Source organism: Podarcis raffonei, chromosome 3 (genome assembly GCF_027172205.1).
Source record: "Podarcis raffonei isolate rPodRaf1 chromosome 3, rPodRaf1.pri, whole genome shotgun sequence".
In the NCBI taxonomy this organism is placed as follows: domain Eukaryota; kingdom Metazoa; phylum Chordata; class Lepidosauria; order Squamata; family Lacertidae; genus Podarcis; species Podarcis raffonei.
This window is the reverse complement of record NC_070604.1, coordinates 67,204,133-67,232,030: the sequence shown is the minus strand read 5'-3', so window position 1 is coordinate 67,232,030 and position 27,898 is coordinate 67,204,133. Positions and strand designations below refer to the sequence as shown.

At 40.3% G+C, this 27,898-nt stretch overlaps 1 protein-coding gene across 5 annotated transcripts in view; it reads right to left on the bottom strand.

Moving 5' to 3' along the window:
• Window positions 1-27,898, bottom strand: part of SASH1 (SAM and SH3 domain containing 1) — a 530,274-nt gene that overhangs the window by 76,495 nt on the left and 425,881 nt on the right. For 4 of the 5 annotated variants that reach the window (XM_053382126.1, XM_053382128.1, XM_053382129.1 and 1 more), the window contains 2 exons: window positions 1,983-2,033; window positions 1,809-1,858 (listed from right to left, as the gene is read on the bottom strand). In XM_053382126.1, the coding sequence (XP_053238101.1) occupies window positions 1,809-1,858; window positions 1,983-2,033 (101 nt within the window). Of the gene's footprint in view, window positions 1-1,808; window positions 1,859-1,982; window positions 2,034-2,671; window positions 2,714-27,898 lie in introns of those variants that run through there. The other variant, XM_053382130.1, reaches the window with a different exon arrangement.

Here is a 27,898-nt window from a genome sequence, read left to right as displayed (position 1 = left end):
CTGCATCATCATGCCATAGTATTCGAAATTTCAAAGGCAGCCTCACATCTTTTGTGAACCACTGCATCCAAAACAAGAATGTTAGGGATGACATTTGGAATGTAATATAAATGCTGACAACATCATATGGAGTCGCTCATGAGCACTGGCTTGCCTTGTGACTCAGTAGCTTCTAGACAATTTCTCCTCTGTCAGGAGAAACCAAAAGATTTCTAAATTTTGGTGCTAAGATTTCTCACAAGAAAGGAAAGACTTGCTCTAGTGTATACCTGAGTTTACATGGCATGAAATGATTCACTGATTCAGCATAGATTGGAACTCACACATTTTCCATAACTTAAACCAATATCTGCCTCTCATCCCCACTGCAGTCTGTGGACCTTTATGACCCAACACCCTTTTCCTGCTCAATTCGAAGAGTGTATAGCTGAAGTTTACAGATTTTTACAGTTACAGGTTTTTAAAATAACTTTCTCCTTAAAACTATTTCAGTAGAGTGATCTTTTAGGGGAGATTTGATTCTTACAAAATGAGATAAAAGTTCTAGTAATTACTTAGGCAATCACCTCAAAGGGGCAACCGAGGCAAAGCAGGACAGATAAGCTGTGATCTGATTTTTGCTTCCACAATCAACTTTTTTAAACCTGTGGACTAAAATTCAAATTCCTCTAAAGGGTGAGTTGCTAAAAGGAAAGAAGGGTATCATTGTGATACTTAAAATGGGAACACTACTTCTGCAAAAAAAAAGGTTTCAAAATGGACTCATCACACTGTTCAACCACCAGCAAGTCAGTCTCTCTCTCTCTCTCTCTCTCTCTCTCTCTCTCTCTCTCTCTCTCACACACACACACACACACACACACACACACACGTATTCCCTGGCCCAGAAATGGGCCCAAGGAGGACTTCAGATTAGAAATCACACCATCCCATACCCAGTTTTCTTTGGGATCCACGTGATTTCCATCAATATCTAGATTATTATTCTACTACAACTTATATCAAGCATAGTATCAAAAGCACATTATTCATGTGTAGAAGGGCCTTAGCAGAAAACTACACAAGCATTTTCATTTACTTTGTATAAGGAAAAGACAAGACGAGTTCAATGGCTATAGCTAGAAGAGTAAAAGAAGATTCTTTTGCAAGCAGATTTTACAAGCGTGTAACTGCCTGGATTGACGAGGCAATACTGCTCATCTAGGGGAATGAGGCTAGCACCAATCAATCAAACTGTCACATTTGATGAGTGCAGGCCTAAATCATGTCTCTTTTGGCCACTCAAGTTTTCTACATGGCATCAAATGCCCATAACCTCTGGTAATTTTAAAATGACTTGCCCTCTTCAGACAATATTCCACCGTGCAGCTGCCTTAAGGACACTTCCTAAGGTTACAGGGGAAACTCATCTGTCTACCGACACAACAACTTCTGACATTTAAGGTATGAAACTCGGAGGCTGAGACATATATATAAACTCTAAAGCATGAATGAAAATGCCTAAGCAGGCATTTGCTTTGCTCTCTGTTTTTCCCTCCCTTCTTATTCGGACAGCGTAAAAGGAACATATCTTAATCCTGTCAAGTATTGTTATTTTAACATACTTAAAACAACAACAATGAAGTGGCAGAATATAATATCAATTGAGAAAGGTAGGGAAAGTAAAAAGGACACTAGCAGAAAGAAAGAAAAGTTTGGTACTAATTTTGTTTTAGTAACTTATTTTGTGGGATTATATAAAGAAAGTACTTTCATGTGAATTGGTAGTTCGTGTAAAATTTAATGAACAAGGAAAGAGCAAAACTTACTTTCTTTCTGTTTCTGGTGTTGATACCACACTGCTGAAGCCAAGGGATTCCTGTAAGAGAAGATTCATTGCTTTGAGTTGAGGCTGAACAATGGCAGGCTTTATTATCTGACTGATGCAGAATACCAAATTGAAGGCAGAAACAAAAATAGATCATTGCAGCCATTGTGCTTACTTCAATCTGGGATCGCAGCTGTAGGGATGTGGAGCTGGCATCGGGTTTCTCCTAAAACAGAAGAGATGCCCGGTTAGGGTAACATACAAGCGTAGCAGTACTAACAAGCAAAGCAGAAGCACATAGAAAAGGGACAAAATAAAGAAACGGTGAATGCAACTAGAATGGGGAAGTTAGGAGATAAGCAAGTTGTCTCAATCTAGATGTGTTCAGGAACTGACTGGAAATCACTAGTCCAGTACAAATACATGAACTCAGATTATTTTTTAAAAAAAACACCATAAAAGGCAAACATGTAATCTTAGTTGAAATATCACTAACCACCACATATCATCATTTCATTAGTACTGCCAAACTCTTTTTCTTTTCAGTGTTTCCATTATCTTTTGTTTCCTTGCAATATATTATGTGGTCACTAGATGGCTCAGTGTTCTGTACACAGCACTGTAAATTGCAATGAAAGATGAAGAAGTGATGTGGTAGTTTGACCATATTAATCTCCTTGGTATGACAACCTGCTTTAACTCTCACTATGACACGGTCCTATTCAAGCCTTATTGGAAGATATATTTACCAAAAGACACATAATTGGTTCCTTCTGTCTTTCTCCTGCCAACCTTCCTCTTCCTTCTACAATGTGAAGGCCCAGATAAGCAACACAAGACTAGTAACCACCATAAATTACATACCCAGATCTGAACAGCTTCTGCACTTCCATTATAATTCCTTTCCCTCTGTCCTCTTCTACAACCTCAACACTTAATTAACTTTGCTTCTTTTCCCACTTCCTTTCAGTTCCCAGGCAGCTGCAGCCAATTCCTGTAACAATATTATCAAATGTCTATCTGGGGCCAGTTGATAGTGTGCGTGGGGGGGACGGGACTTTGTGACACCAGCAACCATTACACCAATCCTGTCCTCAGCTCAGATTTTTGTATCTTGCCTTAGGTCTAAGCAGAGAGTGGGAATTAGTTTAATAATGTCTTTTCCCTGTCTCATTAAGACACACAAGTAAGACAATTGTGCATCTACTGAAAAGGAATTACAATATGGTCAAGTTACAATATGGTCAAGACATGATGCAGATGGGTCATTTCCGATTTCCCAGCTATAATTAGGAGTGCAGGAGTGCCCTGTGGGGTTGAGTTTTCCTTCCTGCTCTTTCCTCTGCTCTTATGGGTAAATGACTCTTTCCGTTCCCTTTTCAGAGCTAGCATTATGTTTTCAGATGATATAGCATTGTGTCAGCACTGATGGTAAAGCTAGCCTCGCTTAGATTCTGACTAGCGTTTGCAACCATGGTCAGAAGCAGGCTTCAGCTAAGCATTTACATTGCTATAGACGTAATACTGCATGGTGGCAAGCTCTAAAAAAGGAGAAGAAGGAATCATGAATGAGAAGGGAGGAAGCAGCAGCAGCAGCATATGAACCAATGGCCGGGGGGGGGGGGCTCTCCTTCGCTGAACCATGGGGAAGGTATCAGAAACTTCACTGGGCCAGAGTGTAATTGTAAATGCCTTGACATAACACATCTTAGATATCTGGAAAATCGCAAGTGTCAAAATTCCTCAGACCGCATGTAGTAGCAAGTAGTTTAATAAGGCTGCTACACCATTCCACTGTGTATAAAACTGCACTCAATTTTGCATATTGGTTAGCTTGATTTCAATTATTTTGAAGCAAGAAAGCAAAGCAGCCTATGAAACCATCTAAGGAACTTTCACTGTCTATTTTTCTGGGTTGAAACGAGGCATGTGTAAAAACTTAGCGAAGACCAGAAGTATAACACAAAAGTAAAAGCACTAGGAAAAATAATGCTAGAGCTTCTTCGTTCTCTCCCTGTCCCCTTCTCTCCAGAGCTATTTTCCATATAAAACAAATGCACGCAGCCTCCTTTTCCTTCATTACTTTGACCAAACCAAAAGCCAAATGAGCTTTCCAGCTGGAATGGCAACCGGATCACTGCAAGGTTCTCCCCATGACAAGAAGCCCGAAACGGAAGGAAGCGACAGCGTACCTAAGGAGAAAATGGTTCATTCAGGCCAAGTTCTGCCATAGAAATGAAGAGAGAGGGAACATTTTCTCCGCCACCTCACCCACAAACTGCACGCAAAGAGACAGCAGAAGCTGCTATATATAAGAAGTAAATTTGTTCTCTGGCTTGTGAGAAGCAAATATTTGGCTTTGCCATGTTTATTTGGTATTTAAAAGAAAAGGTTTGTGCTGTAAGTGCTTTACCCTAGATATGATCTTTGTAAATTCATGTTTTCCTTTCATCTCTTTTAAGGGATACTTTGGTTACCCAAGCTGACTATAAACGAGTAAGATTTACACTGCACAGTAGATTCCATTGTCAAAGGAAGGTGGAGAGAGGCCTCCCCCCACCTCAAATTATCCTAGGGAAAAGTACCAGCTGCATCCTGTGCTAACAAAATCCAGATTCTACTCTGTCTCTCTTTACTCTTGTTTATGCTGTGAGCAATCTCTCTCGTCTCTGCATCTAAAAAGCCACCCTGTTCCTTGGAACTTTTGAGGGAGCATAAGAAGTATCTTCAGTTAGAATTTCACACAACTAGCATTTCTTTGGCAAATATTCAAAGACATTCTGGAGGACTCAGATTCTAATTACGGCCAGTTTTGTTTATATTTTGAACCAGGGTGCTTCGGATCTGCAGGTAAGCACCAGGCATGTATTTTGTGAACAAACATAAAACTTCACATGATGATATAAAATTAATGTATAAACAAAGGACTAGCTTCTGCCCAAAGCTTCTGAGAGCTGTCTATCTGAAGTGTAGATAATCAGACCTCTCAAATATTTTACAAATTTGGCAAAGCTTTGAAGTAAACTTTCCGTCTCAAGAGTGCAAAAAACGTGGACTTCCTAATTTCCTTCATTGCAAAAATTACAGCTAAAAGAAGCCTTGAATCTCCACTGCTAAAAGAGATGTAAACGTTTAAACATTTATTTGATTAGCTGAAGAAACAAGCAGACAATATTCTGGCTGCTGTAAAAAAAAGTAAAATAAGTCGAACTGCATGTAATGTCTGTTTACTTATTTTATTGAGCAATATCCTTTCCTTCTGCTGCAGGAATCAACAAAGTTTCGAGTTACTTTGGAGAGCATCATGCAGTATACGGATTGTATGACAACAAAGCATGTGAGCTAGCAAGCAGATTGACTTTAGCAAGCCTTAACAAGAAGCATGTAAATATATTTAATAAGGGGTTATTTCTCACACTTCAAGATTTCAATTTGCATCATAGGTTCAGGTACAACTCTGATCACTCACATTTATTAAGTACGTTTAAAATTACAGCCTCAAACATATGAATTTACAGCACAATCCTAACTACGTCTACTCAGAAGTAAGTCCTACTGAACTGAATAGGGACTAGGTGGGACTTAAGATTTCACCCAAAGCAATGACAGTCAGGTTTGGCAAGATAAAGGGATAATGTTTGCAAGTCATATAATACAAACAGACATATTTTTATTTGTATGCTGCCTTTCCATGATTAATGTCATGCTCAAGGTGGCTTACAACATGAAAAAAAATATGTAACTACAAACATAACAAAAGTAGTCATAAACAAGAAATAAAACATCAAAAAGGAACATGACCAAATTAAACAATTTCCACATAAGTCATAAGATCTAAAACAAAAATACAAAAAAAGAAAAAGAAAACCAGCAACAAACCCAATATCAAGCTAGTGGTAGCCAACATGTTGTCTTCCAGATGTTGTTAAATCACAATTCACAAGGCCAATGGTGAGGGAGTTTTAGTTCAACAACAACTGGAGGGCACCAAGTTAGCTATGCCTGTGGCTAAGCAATAGTTTAAGCATGACATGAATAAACCTAGGAGAGCTTCTGGCACAAACAATCCATCTTCCCTAGAGTGGCCATGAGGAGGACTCAGAAGCTTTGGGTTCTAGTTCTGAAAACCACAGCTTCTCCTGTCAGCTGAACTTTGATTTGTTTGAAACAAGCCAAATTGAGGCTATGGTTTACTTTAGCATGACAGCTGAGCACGGTCAGTGAGTTACCCAAGGCTAGCTTGCAAGATTCATGGTGAAATGGAGATTTGAAGGCAGCCAAACACAGCAATCTTGCCCTCAGCAGTGCTTAACCTCGCATACATGCTATCAAGAGTTCTCCATTTATATCTAATACAGAAAAATGCAGTCCTTGAAGCAATTCGTGTGTGTGCAACCTAGGGATATTAATCTAGGAAAATCTCAGTTTAAAGAATATTTATAGCTTCATAGAACTGTAGACTGTTTGAAATGTGATTGAAATAGAACAGCTCACAGTAGATAGGCTTATTGTGAAATAAACTTGTGAAATGCTTGTGGACATATAAGTAAATGAATATACTTATTCCTATATATATTTGCCTACTGCCCTCAAACTAGGTGCTTTCCTATCCCACAGGGGCTGCTGGTCAAAAGCACAGATTCCAAAGCCCAAAATCACATTGGTGCTAGTACTCTGAGATCAAAGAAAGATAATCTCAAACTATCACAAGACTATAAAGCTCCTTTTGGCTCTGTCTGTCTCAGGGGACAATGGAAGAGTGTCTCTTTGGGGGTGAAGTCATACCGTTGAAGAGTTACAGCACCTGCTGTGGCTGTAGAGACCAATACAGGAGAAACATGTTTTGTAGCAGCTGGGACAGATGAAGGTGACCTGCTGTCCTGCTACAGGTGCGCCATGGCGTTTCTTCTCCCTGCACTCCTCCCAGTGGTCATTCCTCCTCTAGTCATTGCTGTCTCCAGGCCCTGCGGTTGTCTGCAAGGGATTCCCACATGGTGGAGTTAATGTTGCCCAGACATCTTTGTAACGCAGTGTTGGTTTGCCAATAGGCCTAGTGCCTGAAGCCACCTTCCATCTTCCATTCTGTGGACATGACCAAGCTGAAATAGACAGCACATCCTTGTCTGAAATTCTGTCCTGCCATATGATACCCAAAATCTTCCTGGTGCAGCACATGTGGAAGATGTTGAAGCAGATACAAGTTGCCCATGACTCACTTCCATAAAGCAGCGTGCTCAACATGCAAGCCTGGTAGACTATCATCTTGGTATTGACATGAACATCACATTCTCCCATACCCTTTTGGAGAGGCAAGCCTTCTTCATAGCTGTCTTGTTAATACACTAGTCCAGCTTAGTGCTGACTGAGAGGTTGCTGGTTATAGTGGAATCCAGGTAGACAAAATTGTCTACGACTTCAAATGTGTGATCACCAATGCTGATGTGTGGAGTGCTGGCAATGTCCTGACCCAGGATGTTGGTCTTCATCAGGCTGATGGTAAGGCCGGTTTCTTTGCAGGCTTGAGCAAAATGGTTGATGAGTCCCTGCAGAGCTTCCTCAGAGTGTGCTGTCAAGGCTGCGACATCTGCAAACATCTTTCGGATAAGGACCCAACACACTTTTCTCTTGGTGCAGAAATGTGCTAGATTGAACAGGCCCTTGTCACACCTTGAATGGATGTACACACAGTCTTTAGTCAAGCTGAAGGCATAGGAGAGCAACAGGAAGAAGAACATGTCAAAGATAATTGGGGTGAGAACACAGCCCTCACCCCAACTCTCTTTAGCATATTCCTTTCCCAGGCTTCCTCAGCCTTGGCCCTCCAGATGTTTTTGGCCTACAACTCCCATGATCCCTAGCTAGCAGGACCAGTGGTCAGGGATGATGGGAACTGTAGTCTAAAACATCTGGAGGGCCAAGGTTGAGGAAGCCTGCCTTTTCCTTTTCAATACCTACCAGCTAAACGAATTCAAGGGGATACACTTTCACTTTTGTCAGGCTTCCAAAGATACTAGGAAGTTTTACTTGCAATTTAATGCCAATTTGTTGGTCATTTAGATCCCCTCTGCCGCTGCCACCACCATGTGTAAGCCTGGGGATGCTGAGAAGCCATCACCTGCAGTTAGGCGACAGTCATCACTCAGAAAGCCTGAAGTGACACCGGACTGAGAAAATACTCAGCACATTTGTTATGTGTTGTGTCAGTGGTGAATTTTTTTCTTCTAGAATGAAGCTGACATCTCCACTGAGATCTTATTCCAGCAGCAGCATCTTGGTTTGATGGGCAGAGGAATGCTATGTCTATAGAACAGAGGTCACTCAAACAGCTGTGCCTGTGCGAATATGTTCTGGACATTGAGCCTTTTCCCCTGTCATTCAGGACACATTGCACCATCAACAGAGGTTTCAGATGCACAGATGCAGCACTGGAAGTGCAAAAGGCTGCCGGCGGAGTGGACATGCATCCACTACCTGTCTACAAACACAACACTGTTGGGTGTTCTTTGCTCCCATTGCATGCTGATAGTGAAACTGGTGCTGTGAGATGCTTCACAAGGAACCAGCCTATGGAAATAAATAGGCTAGAGTTAGAGAAATCCTAGATCCCTAGGAACTGGAAACGGTATCCAATCCATCGTAACAACAGACGAATACATGGTGCTGTTTTGATTTGTCAATTAAATTCAGCTCATGTGACAGGAGTCTCTGCAAATTCTAGCACAACTGAGTGGCAAAACCATATCTGAAGATAGACCGAGGTCTCAAACAAATACTTATTAAAAAGCATAATTTAGTGTGAGTGTGACACGGGCTATCCTTTCTCTGCTCACAGCCTAGTTTGCGCTAAGGATGAAGACTACCACAGAAATCCCTGCAGATGAGCCATAGGTTTTCTACAGGTGTTCAGTGTCACAGAACTAGTTCTTAGGCATGTCTCAGTAATAAAAACAGATGCACCAAAAACAAGGCATTATACTGTGGCTACCAAAATTGAACATATAGGCATTTGGGGGAAATTAATCAGATCACTGATTTTCCAATATTTCTGTTTAGCAAGGAATGTATTTTTAAGTTTCCATTTGCAATCCGCCAAGCTGTCCTTTTCAGCCATTATAGCAGGACATGGGAAATTTTCTGCTCCATTACTCTTGCATGTAACTGCCAGAGTTTGTATGATGTATTCTAAATGAAAACATTTTTGTTATACACAACATGAAATGGGGCGGGGGGCTCTGAGGCGGACAAAAGAAAAAAGGTTGTAGAAGAATGGTTAAAACTGAGTTTTATTATAAATGATTCACATTTCCCTTTGAAGAAACATTAGCCTAAATATTTTCTTAATGGCTCATAAGCATTATAGGTACTGTGTTGTAGACATTACAAGATACAGTGGAACCTCGAGTTGCGGAAGTAATCTGTCCCAGAGGGATGTCCGCATCCAGAAGCGCAGTGTCTATGCACATTCGCGGCGCGATTTAGCGCTTCTGCGCATGCGCGAGCAGCAAAACCCGGAAGTAACCGTTCCAGTACTTCTGGGTTGCCGCGGGACAAAACTTGAAAAGACGTAATCTGAACACAACATGAGGTATGAATGTACCAGTGATAGCTTCTGTATTGGTACCCGAGTACGACATGGGGGGAAATGGGATTTGCACACAAATGTTAAGGATCAATATATGCAAGTAGCATTTCAGTAGCCCTTCCAAATTTTTGCTTGAGTCAGTAAAAAAATCCCTTCACTATTATTATCTGGAGTGAAGAAACAGCAGGCACATTTATATAAAGACTGTTTTGGGGGCCTAATCTGACCCCCGTGGCAGTATATGTCCTGGGGTAAAATCCTAAAAAAAAGCTCAACAACTTTGGTTGGCCTCACATATGCTCACTTCATCAAATCTGGCCCTCTTTGAAAAAAAGTTTGGGCACCCTGATATATGGGGTGCTATGCCTGATAAGACAGGAAAGTTAAGGACTCACTGGGTGGGCCCAGGAATAAAGATATTCTGTCTTAGCACTTAAAAGTGTAAAGTAGCGCATCAATTCTAGGGAGACTGGTAGGATGAATGGAATAGTTTGCATTATTTCATGAAAAATAAATAAATCTGGTAAAATAAAATAAATAGGAATCTGAGCTTCTGTGGTAAAGGTAAAAATTTTAGGCCAAAGAAGCAATACTGTGGAATAAAGCTGCATGTAAAGTAAGTGTCTGAAGAGTTTGAGCTTTGTCCTAATTGAAAGTTTGCCCGCCACACACAAAAATGCAGCTAGTTCTCAATAGCTTCCATAAACTGGGGCTAGCACGTGACCTAGATCCAGAGCTTTTTTCAGCCAGAACTCGCCAGAACTCAGTTCCGGCACCTCTCAGGTGGGCAACATTGCCATTACTGTATGAGAGAACAAAGGATCTGTTCATGGTGAGTTCCAGCATATGTTTTTCCTGGAAAAATAGTACTGGCTAGATCTGCCCCCAAGTTTTTTTATGCTTCCCACAAGACTCCAAACTGTGTGGCTATGTTTTTATTTATTTTTTCAAAAAGGAACATTTGTTGTCACCACTAGGACAAAAACAAGATTTCTCTGGAATGAAAAGTTCTTACTAAGGCTTTTTACTGACTTAGAAAGGCATACAAGAAGAGAAGAGGAGATTTCAGACAGCCTAACTCAGATCTATAGGACTGAATCAGACACATCCTTTTCACCCCTTAGACAACCAACATTTGCTTGTGCAACATCATAGCTCAGCTCTTTGACAACACCTTAGCATGATCCTATTTGCCTTATTCTGTTAAACATTCCTCATTCCCCTCCAGCCTGCTGAGTTATCCTGAGTTCAACCACTGGTTGATTTAAATCCACTTGGTGTGTTTGGGGAAACAGATTAAAAATAATAATCCCTGACCAAAAGAAACAACAAAAAGGTCAAGGGGAAAACAATGAACAAAATGCTTTGCTCTCACATCTCAACAAACAATTCTAATTGTTTAACAATGTTGATAGATAAAATCAACAAATTGTTTAGAACGCTGGTATCCAGAATATATTTTAAACAAGCACTCCAGCTGATCACACTTGGGTGTCTCCAGAAAGAAAAAAACATTTCTTGTGTTCAGGGAAGCTGCCTGCCACTTAAAAACTTGAGTACAGTGGTACCTCAGGTTACATACGCTTCAGGTTACAGACTCCGCTAACCCAGAAATAGTGCTTCAGGTTAGGAACTTTGCTTCAGGATGAGAACAGAAATTGTGCTCTGGTGGCGTGGAGGACCCATTAGCTAAAGTGGTGCTTCAGGTTAAGAACGGAACTCCGGAACGAATTAAGTACTTAACCCGAGGTACCACTGTATAAGAACCAGAGCATTAAAGAGCATCTTTTGTGTGCTAATTCTCTATTCCAAAATCCCCTTCAAAAGCCTTACTTGAGCCAAGTGAAATGAAAAGGATGGCTACCAGGCAAAGTGATAGCACGCCAGTTGTGAAATACCCTTCTCAGACTCACCTGGCAACTTCTTTATGGTTACTTCAGTTACATGGGAAGTTTTTTAAGACCTACGATTTTTAAGTTCTGAATTGGAATTTGCTACATACATATTAAATATTTTCTGCCATGATTTGAAATTAGTTTTCTCTAACCAATTGTTGTTGTTGTTGTTGTTGTTGTTGTTGTTGTTGTTGTTGTTGTTGTGTTTTAACATTGCATTTTAGTGAGTCACTCAGAGATGTTATTGGGTGGCCTATATAAACACTGTTTTTTGGAGAGAGAGAAACCTGGGGGGGAAATTTCTCTGAAAGATTCATGTACAATCTTGTATAGAATCCCTAAGTGGGTTTTTTTCTAAAAAGCAAAAGGAGAGAGAAAAGCATATCACAGTTCTTGGAAAGAAACATGACCAAAAGAAGTTGATGTAGAATGATAGGAATTTTCTAAACTGCAATTATTCCTAGAAGAGGAGGAAATACAAATTACTGCCAATTGTCATAAGGATTAAACATCAAGTGGAAGGGACTATTCCTGTTTTTTCCTACACTGTACTACTACTATGTGTGCTTTCCTTATTTCCTCTACTAAGGATTACAAAGTAGCAAAAGCTGAGAACACACTTAAGCAGCTAAGTGGAGAGATGAGAATACATTACAGTGCTGACTCTCACATGCTAATACATTACTACCAGTGGCATGAGGTTATTGGGCTAAGAGGACTCGGCTAGTCTCCTAAATGTTTCCCTAGTGCCTTCCTTCCCAAAGCCCGGGAAGCTTTTGCCCAGCTTAGGCAAGGAGGCACGATGCTCATGTGTGCAATGTCAGGACTTCACAGGCATGCCTTCGACCCCCCCCCCACCCCTCACAAGCTAGCGCCTCTGGTCCTAAGTGTTCCCCTATGAAAAATTTCACTGCATGCCACTGATTACTACCCATACTTATTGAAACATTTCACTATATTTATTATTTATTTTCTATCTATACACCCACACCAAAAGTGGTGTACAACACAGTATTGTAGAACACAAGACAATTAATCACTGCCTGTGAAAGTACATCAACATAGGACTGAAATTAAAAAGCCACAGGAGGGGCATGCCAGAGCTCTGTGGCTACCACTAAAAAGGCCCAGCTTAGTGTGGACACAAAAATCTGGCACCCACTTTGGATGGTGCTTAAAGGAGGAGTTTGTTAGATGCTCTTAATTTTGACTCTGTACTCAGTGTTGCCAAGTGCAGATCTCTTAATAACTTTCAGACCACAAATGGGTAAACTGTGGCTCTCAATATGTTGTTCAATTTGCCCTAGGCAGCATAGTCAATGCTCAGGGAGGATGGCAGTTGTAGACGAAAATAACTTTACTTTTCCCTCTCAGCAGTACCCATAGTTTTGCACCCATGGGAGTATCAGCATTAACTATTTCTCTCCCACGGCATAAGCATGTATCTATTTTGACTTTGGCAATGATACTTCCCAAAATTCGCATTTCTTTCTTTCATGATTGCTATTATATTTATATATCATAGTGTTTTCATTTCATTTTATGATTTGTTAGGTCCTCTTGAGAGCCCTTTCTAAAAAGAAGCATACGTTTTCCATAGCAACAACAACAAAAATATATTTATTGGTGCAGGAGAACAGAAGTCATCGCTCTAAATCCTGGAGCTGACAGCACTATCTACTGTTCTCTGCAATGTCTAGAATTTCTGAGAGCTGCATCTTCAGAGTTACCTAATTCAGACTTAACACTGCAATGCTGCATGGGGGAGATATATATAAGCCTACTACATACATTCCTGTTGGTGAACTGTTAATGGCTTGAAGCAAAGTATGAAGAATAACAACAAAATGGTTAATCTTTGTTTACAAAATTTAGCAGCGGTAGCTGTACCAAAATGACAACTCATGCCTACAAGCAAGTCTGCAGGTATAAATTAAAAAAGCAAATGCTTCAAAACGTGCAATTAGCAACTTTTACAACTAGACAGTCTTGTCATCCAGCTGTTGGGACTGTGATTTTTTTCCCTGAAGATCAACCATAATGACAGAAAGAAACAAATGTCTTTAAAATGTGAGTTTAAGAGGAGCTGTGAAACTGCTTTTGTCCTGGAAGAACTGGGCAGTAATAAAGTCATTTTATATTTCATTGAAATATAAAAATGAAGTCTCCCTATTTCCTCATTTTTCTATCTATTAGAATATGAGCTTACAGGGAGGGATTGTCATTATATTTTCTCTCTCCACTACTGGCCACATTCGTCCATAGCCAAGGTGTGCGGTTTGTTTAAATGTGATTAACGTGTACGGATTGTTTAAACCAGGGCAGCCAACGTGGAACCCTCCAGATTACAGTCCCCATCATTCTCAACCATTAGCCATGCTGGCTGGGCCTAATCAGAGTTGTAGTCCATTCTATCGAGGTGTGTGGCTCTGTTAGAGTGGGTGGGTGGGTGTCATAAGACTGGACGTTGGTTTAAATAAACCACACACCTTGGCTTAGCAGTCGGTGCTAGCGCAGCTTCTTTTTCAATAAAAACAACAGCAGAAAAAAGTGAGGATTGTGCCTAAAGCCCAAATTGAGTATAGTCCAGACACACTGGGTTCAATGATGGGTGTGATTGCCAAAATCTTTTTACCCAGACAACTGCCCCCTTTCTGATTTTTTTTAATGTTGCCAAGCACATAAAGCTGAATGCGCACAAGTTCAATGAACACAAATTGCTGTCTTACTGTAATCGAATAACTGGAGATAATCTGTATTCTGCTACATAGCTTATCACTACTTCACAGCTTCTCAAAGGTATTTTCCCCACAGAGTTTTGCTGTAGCAAAAAGTAAAGAATTCTTTCTGGCCTACAATAGCCACCACACATAGATAAAGCCTCTGTGATCTCAGTAGGGTATCATCCCTCCCTCCTACCAGAGTGAAGTCACATTGATCTTGTTATCTTTTGAGGCTGAACATGTCAGAATTGAAAAAGACAATAGTAGTTACCTACTATTGGGAACAGTTTTGAGGAACAATAGATTTCAGAACAGTTACCTACATTTTGTGGGGTGGAGGCATGCTGGACAAGACAAGGTATTTTATAACTCATAAGACTATAACTTGTGTTAGAATGCAAAACATTCTAACTTCCTCCTATATAATTAATTGCATGGTCTTTCCTAATAGTAAATGCCTGCGTGTTTTAACATTTTTTCTGATTTGCCACGTTGCAACAGACATGAATCCTACCTGTAGGATAACAAATGACAATGACACCCAAGCACCTTTGGTAACATGAAACTTTTATTCATAAGTATCTTACTGACCCAGGAATAGAGGACTATCAGCTACGTTTGCAGTCTGTACAGGTCAAGCATCAACTCATCTTCATCTCAAACTTCCCATTAACTTACATTAGTGTATCTCAAATTATTTGGGCAGCATGAAGGAAACTATATCCCCTGAATGGAATAGAACCCAGTCAACTCTCACATTTCAAATTAAGTTTATTAAAGCATAGATTTTTGTTTTTGTTTTATGCTACCTGAATCAGTAACGTCATAAGTGGTGAGCTGACTGGAAACAAGTGCAAGGAAGAAAAACACAATTCCTAGTTAGCCATCAATAAGGTAAAAATTCCCTGTCGGCCACATGTTAAAAGGGAGTTGGCACAGAGGGCTTCTAACTATTCTAGCCAAGAGTATGGGAATCTTAAAAGTAACAGGCATGCTAGCTTCAGGTCTCTGCCACACTGACATTCACAAAGATTCACTGACATTCACCTACACAGACTAGAAAATCTACTCAGTTTCAGAATGGCTATATTCCATTTTTCTAATCCCCGTTATTTCAGAAATTGTAGATAGTCAAAGTATGCTTCTTTAATGTATAAGGAAATAATTTAAGCTTAGAAATTTCAAAAGTAGTAGCAAAAAAGAAAGAAAAATGGTATGATCCTCACACAGATCTGCATAGGCTTAAAAGGTCCCCATTTCAACATTATTCATCTGCATAAAGGCAGGACACCAGAGCAATTCAGGCAATCTGAGCACCTCCTAACCACCCAACCAGACCTCTCCCAAAAGATCATGCCTACACCACAAGAATCTGAATTAAATTATTTTGGAGGAAATATGTTCATGGAGTAAGCATATTTATAATTGCAGTCATAAAAATCCATTTAACATAATCAAACTGATTTCACATTCCAAGCCTCATTATTTGGGTTTTCCTGTTATCAACCGTATTCTTTTGTCATCCATGAGATACTGCTAGCTTGTGAAACCACTTTAGCAAAACATGATAGTGTGTGTTTTATAACTCCAAGGAAAAAGTGTTGTAATTCATTTGCTACCTGCATCTCTGACAAAGCCTTGCATTCTTTGCATAGAATTCAGACACTATGACTAGTTGGGATACCAAAATATGTGGAGTTTATCTCAAGTTAATCACTCCCGCTCTAAAACTCTCTGGTGGCTTTGCAAGATATCTGCTATAAAAATGTTAAAACACTGCATGGCCTTGCTTGCTTGTTGGTAAATGGATCTGCTTTCCTTGCACGTCTTCTGTTTCAACAACACTGCTGAATGCTCCATTTTTTGGCTAACCCTTTCTGTCATCTCAAATCTTGTAGATGGAAATCAGCATAGCATTTTGTGTTCACTGAAACCCAAGTGCTGCACTCGCATTTAGAATGCTACTTTCTTTATTCTAGTTTTGCAACTCATCCCTTCATGAATTTCTTCTGCTTTTATCATTATTTTAATAGTGTTAGGAAATTTGAGTAGCACTGTGCTTGTGCTTCCACGTTACAGCAGCAAGAGTCCTGGGGGCAGACTATCAATTTTGTTTTCAACTTCACTTTGCTTTCTCTCATTGTGCTGTTTCCTTCCTGCCCCTTCCTTGCCTATTTCTTCTGCAGCTGGGGATCACCTATTAAGCTAAGGCTGTCAGCTTATGCAAACCCACTAAGTGACAGTAAATACCAGTGAAAACAGGGGGTACTTTAAGAAAACATGCACAGACCTACTGCATGTATGGTGTTAGTTTTCTCTTAGTATCTGAAGTTTACAGCTCTAGTGCCAATATAATGCTAGCTTCCTGCAAACTACAGTATAGTCCTCCAACAAATACAGCCTAGGAAGAAAAACAAAGACTGCCTCTTCTCTGGCATCCAGTCCCACTCCCTCCCATCCCCAAGTACTGACCTGATTCAAAGGCAACAGCAGAAGACAAAGTTTCTTTCTCTCAGCATGAGGTATGTCCCCTGATATAAATTCAGACACATCACGTTCCTTTCTAGCCTTGCTCTTTGGTCTGCTGAAGCTGTTAGCAGCAGCAAATATTGGGTGGGAGAACAAAGACTTAAGTTGGTATTATCTGTTAGATAAAAGCATCTGGGTGAAAGGGGACATAGATTTTTTATATATTCAGTTTCACACTGTGTTGTCTGCCAAAGTCAAAGCATTCCAGAATATGTTTGTTCGTTTGTTTATGTCATTTTTAATTCACCCTTCACCTGAATGTCCCAGGAGGTTGGGGAATAATATAATATTTTAGCTGCAGTTCATTCATTTTCAGCTTTGCATTCTTGTTATTAAAAAAGCACGCCTAGACATTCTGTTGTTGTGCCTATAACCTAGGTTTAAGGTGCCATTTAGCTCCCAGCTTTCATATCTCAGCTGCTAACAAATGTAACAATAAAAAGCTAAAACGAAGTATTTCATCATCAGTATAGTTCGTCGTAAAATCACAACACAGTAAAACAACAAAGAAGCCACAGCAAAGGCATTCTTGGTACTTAATACACCCCACCCTGAAGGCCTGGACAGAGGTGCATTTTCACCTCCGGACAAAAAGAAAACAGTTGTAGAGAGACACACCTTAGAGGGGAGGTCATGCTATGGGCATGGAGTTGCTACAGAGAAAAGCCTTCCATGAATCCCCTTGCCATGGACACCATTCATTCATTTACAGTCATGAATATCCCATAAAATATGCTGAAGCAATTTTATAGTAAAAAGATCAACAATAAAACAATTCAACATATACAAACAATTTTTAAATTTTCCATATATAATAACAGCTAAAAACAATGGCCATATCCTAGACAAAGAATAGGTACAGGCACCACAGGTTCTTAAAAAACAGGCAGGTTGGCATGGCTCTCTGTCATCTACTAGAAATGACACCGAAAGTTATCAATCGCTGTTGCACCTAAAAAGTGAGTCTTATAGAGCAAAAAATACGGTAATTTACTTTGAGCAATCGCATTATCTTACAACCAAAGGCATCAACCATTGACTTAGTTCAGGATGTAAGTCAATCCCCAAACTTAACAGCCACCCAAATCTTCTGATTCTGGGAGGGATTGGGTGGGTGGAGAAAAAATGGTCACCCGCTGTTGGAGAGACTGCTTTTTTGATGCATTTTAGGACCAAGACATCAAGCCAATAAATAAATTCTTAAGAACAGGGCTGCTGCTGTCCTTAAACCAACCCAATTACCCCAAAACTGAGAAAGAAACATGCTACCCTAGCTTATGACATGGTGGCTGCAAATAAAACAAAGTACTCACAATACTCTGATAGGATTCACTATGGTTTCTCAAAAGGCATTTTCACACTCAGAAGTAAAATCTCCAGAACAGAGTGGAATATTGTATCACTTGCCGCTGCACTTCCTCAAACAAATTAAACCATCTTTCTGAAACATTGTAATCTAGCACTGTACAGATACATCTATGTTAAATCTAAATTTAATCCAATACCTTCTTAATTCAATGTCTTTATTTGTAACGTGCTTCAGCTACCTTTTCTACTAAGATTATATCCAAGGTGACGTAATTGTGGTCAGCCATAATTAGACCTTTCAACTTGCAATATGACCTCTGCATCCTGTTGCGAGGAGAAACAGCACTGAACCAAAAGAAATATGGACACTGCAACACCTAACAATAGGTATTCATCTGTCCTGGCTGATGTGTTTTAAAAGCCACAGTGGCAATCCATTCTTTTTGTCTCCCCCTACATATAAGCAGCGATGCTGATAAAATGCAGACTGACAAGAGAGAAAGGTCTGATGAATTAGCACATTTCAAAGAAGTTTCACATCAGGCTCTGTGAACAGCAATCTCCACAATTATTTACACTGAAATCACTTAAACAACATTCATTCCTACTTGTGCTTCTATGAAAATTTTAAAAATTGAGAAAAGCTTACTCAAAAGAGACGTGCTAACAATCAGTTTTGTATATCCAGGCCTACTTTAAATGCATTATTTTGCTGACAACTAATGCTGGCCATCACCCATATAATAGGGTGATGAAGACAGAAACACCGGATTTATGTGATCTGGGCTCTCTGAAACCAGTAGTCAGCAAAGGCCAAACAGATGCAATCTAGCTGTCTCTTGCTGAGTAAGGAAGATTGGTGAGCCAATGCTATGTTTCTGTTGCATCTTTGTCTTTAATTTTCTTGGAAAATTAACAGTTTTGCAGGTAACAAATGGAGGAGAAAAACCCCCACGAAAAGCAGCACATTTTGCCAACACATAATTTCTCCTAAGAAACGCTTGTATAATTTGTGTTCATACAGAAAGCACAAATAAAATGAAGTAAAAGTTTTCCTCATTTTATTTCTCATCAGCAAAATTTCAGGTAAAAAATATTTATAAACTTTAGAGTGGAACATTTAAGCATCGTTACTTTAACTGGGAAGCTGGTGTAGTTGGTACCCGAGAGTTCAAATTTTACCTTTTCCACAAACACACCAGTGTTCAGTCTTAAGCTTACTGTCTTAAGCCCACTGAATTCAATGGGACTTAGTTCTGAGTAACATGCTATAGATTGGCCTACTTATAGGACCCTTTACTATTTTCCCATAGAATGGGAAATGATAATTTAGCAGAGAAAATGGGAATTTTGATACTTTTGGACTCTATCTCCCATCAGCTCCAACCAACATGGCCAATGATCAGGGCCATTTTAAGCATATCTGGCGCCATGGTGCAATGCTCCCTCCGGCGCTGCCCCCCCCCCCCGTTTCCCAGAGTTGTCCACCTTTTTTTAGGGAGGACGGTACTGCTGGCGGGGCAGGAGAAGACAAGCAGCGATTAGAGGGTGGCTCCTCCGACGGGGAAGAGGCAGAGGCTGGCCGCGACGCCTCCCGGCTCAGCTGGCCGCTTCGTGCCATGGTGGCCACGGCAGACAGAGGCTCCGCGCGTGGTGCTGCTTTGGCGCGATATGGCGGAGGTGGGAGGGGGCAGTGAGCTGATGCTGGGAAGTGCCGTGTCCAGCCTCCTCCTCTTCCCTGGCGCCCTCCAGAACTTGGCGCCCCGTACCTCTAGCCTCTATGGTTAAGACGCCCCTGCCAATGATCAAGGCTGATGGAAGCTGTACTCCAACAACATTTGGAGGGCTGCAGTGTCTCTGTCCTTGGAAATTTAGCATAATGTGCATCTCCACCCTCATCGTTCAGCCCATTCAGCTCCAAGGGCCTTCTGGCAGTTTCCTCATTGCAAGAAGTGAAGTTACAGGGAACCAGGCAGAGGGCCTTCCTGGTAGGGGCACCCATCCTGTAGAACACCCTCCCTTTAGATGTCAAAGAGATAAACAATTATACGACTCTCCACAGACATGTGAAGGCAGCCCTGTATCAGGAAGCTTTTAATGCCTGATGTTTTGTTGTGTTCTTTTACATTCTGTTGGAAGCTGCGCAGAGTGGCTGGGGCAACTGAGTCAAATGAGCAGAGTACAAGAAATAAATTATTATTATTATTATTATTATTATTATTATTATTATTATACCTCCATTTTCAAGTAACTGTAATTTGTCATTATTTCCAAGCCTAGACAATCTGTGGTTAGTTACCTCCAAGGGTCTTCTGGCGGTTCCCTCACTGCCTTTCAAGTAAAGGTGTTTAATACTGAAAGATCTATTTGGGAAAACTCAGAAAAAACTTTGAAAGGTAAATGCCACGAGCCAGAAAAGAAACTATGGGAAACGATTTGAATATATCTTTCTTTCTTTTTAAAGGAATAACTGAAGTGTCTTTCATTTCTCAGCTAAACTTAAAAAAAATGGTTTCTAAAGTTAGGGTACACACAGTGAGACTCTGAATTCCCACACCTACCACCGAACAGCAGGCACTCAAACTATTAGACAAAATGCTTTTGGAACTCATAGGAGCCTGGGGAGCTGCTGTTAAAAAGAAAACAATGAGTTAAAATGCCCACAGAAGGTTCACAAGTCTTTGCATGTCCTTAAATGGGCTCTCAGGATTGCAAGTCCAGTGGCTGCTGGAAATTATATTTGCAGCTGGGAAGGTGGGGGGAAGCAAACACCACAGAATCATCTGCTTCTTAGTTCACAGAACAGTTGAGTGTTTTAGTCAACATTTGAAAAACAAATTTAGTACATTCTACAAAAACAAAAAAGAAATGACAAAAAATGATATGATGAATAAAACAACTCTTTCATTTAGCCACATTGTCTATGTGACACACACTTTCCTGAACCAATTCTATGTAACTTTAAACCTCAGTGATGGAAACATTTGTGCTACAGCCCTAAAAGGACATGTAAATGGGCGGCTTCTTGTCACCTCAGAGACAAAACAATCTTGCTCAGGACTTATCAAAAACCATCAAACAAAGCAAAGTATGAAACTTCCTAGAAACAGTTTATCTTCATTTTCTACTGGTAATTTTCAGCGTATTTTGGTCAGAGATCACATGCACCTTGATTGGATCTTCAGTGTAATGACCTTGCTTGCTGGAAACCCTATGGCATTAGGGAATTGCTGAGACCAGGAAGAGGATTAAACACAAAATTCTGCTAACTAATTTCCCCTCCAGTCAGTGTTAGAAACTGAGATATGAAAGCTAGGAGCTAAATGGCACCTTAAACCTAGGTTACAGGCGCAACAATGGAATGTATAGGCGTGCTTTTTATTGACAAGAATGCAAAGCTGAAAATGAATGAACTGCAGCTAAAATATTATGTTCATTTTACACATGGTCTAGTCCTTCCCTTGCTCACCCCCCTAATATTATTAAGAGGGTCACTTCTCCAGTCTTCAGAGAGTAGCTGGAAGTGGGGAGGCAGAAAAAGGTCCTCCTTTCCTTCCACTCTGTGGTTTTAATCTGAAATCTTAGGCGCGGTACTGTGCCCAGAGCTCAGAAACTGCTCACACTAATGAAATTCCCTGTCGCAAAATGTGCCTAGAACAATGGGAGTTTCGAACACTGGCTCCAGTGCACAACTGCCTTCCTCGTAGAAAATTAATTCATGAAGCGACTACACAGCAATATTTTGTAGTTTTGTGTTTAAACTGTGACAATACTGCTTGACTAATACTTAGATTTAGGGCTTAAAAGCAGTTGTATCCAGTAATAAATGTTTGAGTAAATTGCTGATATGGATTCATTAAACATTTTACAAGAGGACAGTAAAACAGTTAGTATGGCATTAACAAATTCAATGTAATAATGAGTTTATATATATATCTCATTTGTGCCCTGCTCAGAAAATATTTCAAATTAATTATTAAAATAAAGCATTCTTTAAAAAGAATGGAAAAAATAGAGCAACCAAAAATTTATTCTTTGCATTCCCTTTTCCATAGCAATGTTCAAAGACATGTATACTTCAACAACAGTATTACTAAAGACATTCTGACAGTTCTGACACCACCTTCAAGATTTTGATGCCTTAATTCAAAGTGTGCCATTTCTTCAGCAAAAAACCATGAGACAAGATAATACTTGTCTGGGTAGCATTCCATTTAATTTTTGCATTGTTTTTGCATGAATGCATACATGCATAAACAGGGCTATCGCCCAATTCTCCCTATTGCTTTAAAGAGCTCTTTAACAGGCAAATTCTCATCATTATGCTGCGTACAGCAATACCCTCCTGTCTCTTTTGGCATGGACAATCTGAAGTCAATATATTTATAAGCTTTGTTAACTACTAACCACTATGGTGCAGGGCTGTGAAAGACTTGAGGAACAGTCTTGTTGCCTTTAATTCAGTGTCGTGCTGTAAAATATTAGTGGCTCCTAGCCATCCTCTTACTAAATCTAGGCTCTCATCCAGCCCACCACCAAATTCAAGTACTGTCCAGGTCAGGCATAGGCAAACTCGGCCCTCCAGATGTTTTGGGACTACAATTCCCATCATCCCTGACCACTGGTCCTGTTAGCTGGGGATCATTGGAGTTGTAGTCCCAAAACATCTGGTGGGCCAAGTTTGCCTATGCCTGGTCCAGGACCTGCAATTCCACACCTGGTTCATGATGTAAATTAGAGATCTGGATTATCCACATAATGGTGACACCTCCCCCCCCCAACTATTCCCAATGGCTTCATAAAGATGGTAAAGAACCCTGCAGAAAAGAACGAACCCTGGACCACCCACAGGACCAAATCACAGTTACCCAATACCATTTTAGGAAACTAGGCCCGTAGGTAGGACTGGGGAAAATGTAACACAGGGTCTCATACTCCCAACACATAGAGTTGGGTCCAGCAGAATACCATGACAAATGGTATCAAAAGCCACTGAAAGATCAAGGAGAAATAGAAGGGTTACACTCCACCTGTCCCTCTCCCAATAATTATCTCGTCCCCAGCACTGAAGAGGTAATTCATAAGCAACAGTGTCAACAGCGTGACACACGTTCCCATTCCCCAGCAAGTTCCATTCCCCAGCTCTAGCCATTGGAAAATCCCCCACAGCATTCATGAATCTCCGAGGTACCAGAAATCTCAATATAGGTGGAAACAGTTCATGCCACACCTAACCTCAGCAGGAAACATTCTGATCAGGGTTATTGCACTATCCCTACTTGCAGACCATCCTTCTTATGCTGAGGCAAAGACTGCAGTGAGGATATGCCTTGCCCAGTGTATGAGGACAATGACACACCGAGACATGAAGTTCTAAGCCGATTCATTCAAGGCAGCCTCAGTGTGACTGCTGAAATCTCATGACACAACATTTTAGGATTTACCAATCCCACCTCTGAGACCAGCTCTTCCAACACAGTCAAAGAGGCTGCTGGGTGGGATACCTTCCTGTCCTCTAGCTTGTGTTGATGCTCAACCAAGAACTCGGAGGGGGCATAACTGGGTTAAGTCAACCCTGCTCACTTGGCCGCTCAAATAATACATGTTAGCCAAATTTCAGTGGTGCCCTGTGTGACATGAAAATTCCCTCTGCCTTCTGTTCTAAGTCATTGTTGTGGCATCCCCTGAGGCGCCCTCTCAGCTCAGTGCACAATGCAGGCAAACCAGTCATGCTCCCCTAAATCCACCTCTGTGTTACCTCCCCCCACCCATCTTTGATCAAGTTATGAATGAGTGTACCTTACTATGAACCAATCTGGAGTTAAGCAACAAGCCACCAAGCCAGAAGGCACAGTGGCAGAGCTACCAGGGACCCAAAAGGAAAAAGTGGAGGGAATTGTTTTACATATGTATGTAAAGAAGGACCTAGAGGAGCACATTTTCTATGGGCCTTTTTTAAAAACAACAACAAGAAGAACAACAACAACAACTCATTTTGGGCATTCCTGTCCCAAGTGATGCCTTTTAAACACACACACACACACACACACACACACACACACACACACACACATATTATAAAGCAAATGATCACAGAATTCTTTGTTTACAAGCTATTTTGCAGTAATTAAGACCTTGCATAATACTGAAAAATGACAAACCATGAAGAGATCAAAGCACTGTAAATGGTATGGCACCATAACTGAAACCACAAAGGGTATGTGGAGCAGATAAAATCCCTTTGAGTTCAGTTTTAAACCAACTGTCCTCTGCAGATTGGTGTGTGTATGCATGCTGGAGAACAACGTATTTTTGCTTTTAAAAACCATAACTGAAAACCCATCCAGATGTTCAGAAATATTTCATAGTGGGTTGTAAATCCACTGTGGAACCTGCACTTAATTACTATCCATATGCTTTCTTCATGGCCCCAATACTGTAACTGTACTAGAACTACATATGATCCTCATGGACTTCTTTCAAGCCACATTCTTCAAATGGATTAGCATATCATCAAATGCCTAAAACACACAATAGTAAGCAAGGTGTGGGGCTGACATTTTAAATGCATAAAACACATTTGTAAGATACTGCTGGTGCCAATATAGTGACTTAACCAGCCTACACCAGCCTGGTGTCCTCCATAACTTTTGGACTAAAACTGGGACTGTCTTGGGCTGGTAGGAGTTGTACTTCAAAACATCTGTAGGGCACCAGGTTGGTAAAAGCTGGATTAAAATACTAACAGAATAATGCAAAGCATGTCTATTCAGAAGCAAGCCCATAAGTAAGTATGGCTGACACTCAGGCAAACATGTATAGGATTACAGCCTTAGTTAACAAATGCACAAACCTATCTTAGAGGGAGTCATTACCTTGTTTCAATACAAAGTTTCTTGAAAGACAGTGGCATGTGAGGTTTCTACTCTATTTGTGAGCAAATATATTTGGCAGCAGCCTCATAATGTCATGACAGAAGCATACTAAACTATGGTTTTTTGCTTTTGTATTTCAGCATATATTCTGCATATCACATTTTGGAATACTTTTTTTCTTTGTGGGTTTTTTTTTTGTATATGGATGATACATTCTGAAGAAGACTAGCATCTACTAATGAACCATGTGTGCTGGTATACCTCCTACCAAACAAGTGTATAATATTTACAACAGCAGCCCTAATATCACAATGTCTTTATGTCCTGGTATATCATCTATTAGGACTTTTTGCTAACAGTCTTGAGTCATAGGATTGGGGCCATAATTATGATAACCACAATTATACCCAGATCTCATTTCCTACAAAGCATATAATTTGTGCAGAACTGTCACTGCCACTAACATAAACGGTACGGTAATGTCTATGCTGTAGAGATTCTACCTTGTGTTATCTGTAACCACAATAAAACATTGTGGAATCAGATGCTAGTTGGCCACTGGCAGTGATGGATGAGACAGCACAGCACAACTTGCTCTTTCACAGCTATATTTCCTCCTCAGTGTACTGATGATAGCAGTACAAACTTTTTTGTCAGTGAAGTGCATGGATGCAGTTCCAAATTTAGAAGGGAAACAGATAGGATCACTAACAAGGTGTCATCTTTACAATGTCAATTTGCTGGCCAAAACATTATTTTAAGCAGATGTCCATCTAAATTCCATCAATGACATCCCATTTACAGGCTCAACAACTCACGATATATTTGTGATTGCAAAACTACCACATGAACACACCAAACTTTTGAACATGTAGAGGACTCCTGGGTGTTCATTAATTCTGAATTATTCCACAGACCAGCGTAGTATTCAAGCAAGATTCCAGCTTTTAAAATCAATGACTTTTGTTATAAATTATCAGTATCTACAATTTCACTGAAGTAAAATTAGAAGTGCGATTATAACCATTGGTCATGCAGTCTGGGACTGATGGGAGCTGTACTCCAGTAACATCTTGAGTACCACAGGATTTCCATCCCTGAAGAATGGGGACAGAGCTACTTGCTGTCTGTTACACAAGTTTCAAAGGCAAAAGAGCCCTGCCAGGAAAAGTTCAGTGATGGATTTTATGGAGCCATGGTTGAGGAAGAGGTCAACTGGCCCCCAAGCAGGGAAGCTGGCCCTTATGATTGTTGGAAGAGATGGAGGAATGAAGAAGTTTTCTCCACTGGGGTTAGACAAACCATAAAACCAGGTAGATTGAGTGAACACAGAGAATGATGTTGAGGAATTGTGAGATTCAGTGATGGGGACAGGGTGCAGAAACCGTTTTAGAATATTGCAGTAATAGTCACAGATCGCCATGAACAGGGGAAATGTATTTAATTATTTAAAGCACACCACTGTGTGTACGGAAATATGCCAGATGTCCTTCCTCTCAAACCACTTTTCATCCTTTCCTCTTGCAAGGATGAGCCACAAAATCATCTGCAGTTCAGACTTGCATTTACTCATGTCTTTTTAACACACCTTATAGTTCCACACCTTTGATGTGAACTAATTCAACACACATGACTTTTTCCAAACCACCTTTGTCAGCTGTGTAATGATGAGCACCAAATTAGGCCCATCTGTTTAAATGGAAGGGAGTTCTCCTCCTATAAACTATGCTTCATTAACTGGCAAAGAAACTGCCAGAAGCTGCCTTCCAAAATTCCTGAGTGGCTGGCAAAAGATTTCATTACTCTCAGTTGTTATCTGGATTAGTCAATGTCCTGCAGTTCGGAGGATAAAATGGTACTGTGGAACTACTCCACTATCCCATTCAATCTACCCTGTCATGAAAGAGGTTCTGAACTCTGCACATTATGAGTTCTTAAATGCTGTATGGGGTATATTTCAGTGTTAACCTATAATTTAACACTGGAGCTTAAAACACTTTCCTTGGGCAATTGTTGGACAGCCTTGATGTGAAAATTAAGGATGTTAACAAACCTAAAATTAACAAAAGATCTCAATGTTTTGAATAAAGTATAAAATAGCTTTATAAAGCAGTTTAGCCACAGTAACAATTGGAAATACTTTGGATATTCTATGCAGAAGACAGAAATCTTGGATTAAAGAAAATTGAGCATATGGGATGTATTCAACATTAGTTCTACTTAGAGTAGACCAATTTAAATTAATGGGCATGAACAACTCATGTTTATTAATTTCAATGGGTCTTCTTGAAGTAGGGATTTATTTGGAGGCAACCCTGTGAAGACTCATAGCCATGGCAGTGAATATAGAGAGCTGTATCTCTAGCAGGCTACTATAAACTTGGGATTTGTTCTACCAATATCAAGTTAACAAAATATATGAACTACTATTATCATTCATTATTAATTCAATTTATATCTTGCCTTTCTTCCATGAAGTTTAAGGTAGGTTACATAGGTCCCCAGGCAGAAAAGCATCCAGACATTGACCAAAATTCAAACATACTTGGCTTCAGCAAAGGGTCTCATCACTTGCCTACTTCCTTGTCTAGCAAGGATCAAACCATTCATTCCTTGTTTTGTCAATGTCTTGGTAATAGAAGAAATGAAATTAAATCCTTGAAAAGCCCCTGGTCAGATTTGTGCAGCCTGGAACACGTGTGCCAAGAGCCACATGCAAGTGGCAAAAAAGAGGAAACCTGCATTTTAAAAAAATTCCCTGGGTTTTCCACAATTACTACAGGGACTGAGCAGAAATCCAAGATTGCGGGGAAACTCATAAAGGAAGAGACAGCAGCCAAGGGAAAATAAATGCATGTTAAGTTTTTTTTATGTCAGTTCTAGTCTTGGTAGTGCCCTTTGTGAAGCGAGAATATGTCCACGTAAGGCCTCTGTAACCACATAAAAGTTTCTGAGGGCACGCTCTCGCCTTGTGCAGGAAGAGGCATCTGCCAAGTCAAAAGCAATTATTTCTTTTACATGCTTTGGGCCGGGACAGCATGGATCCCTGTGTGAACTTGCAAATGGAGCACTGTTAGTCCTTGCCAAAAACAGAGCACCAGAAATTCAAATGAAACTTCCCAAGTGACAGCATGCCCCAGACAACTCTAGAACAATACAAACAATTGTAGATAGGCAAG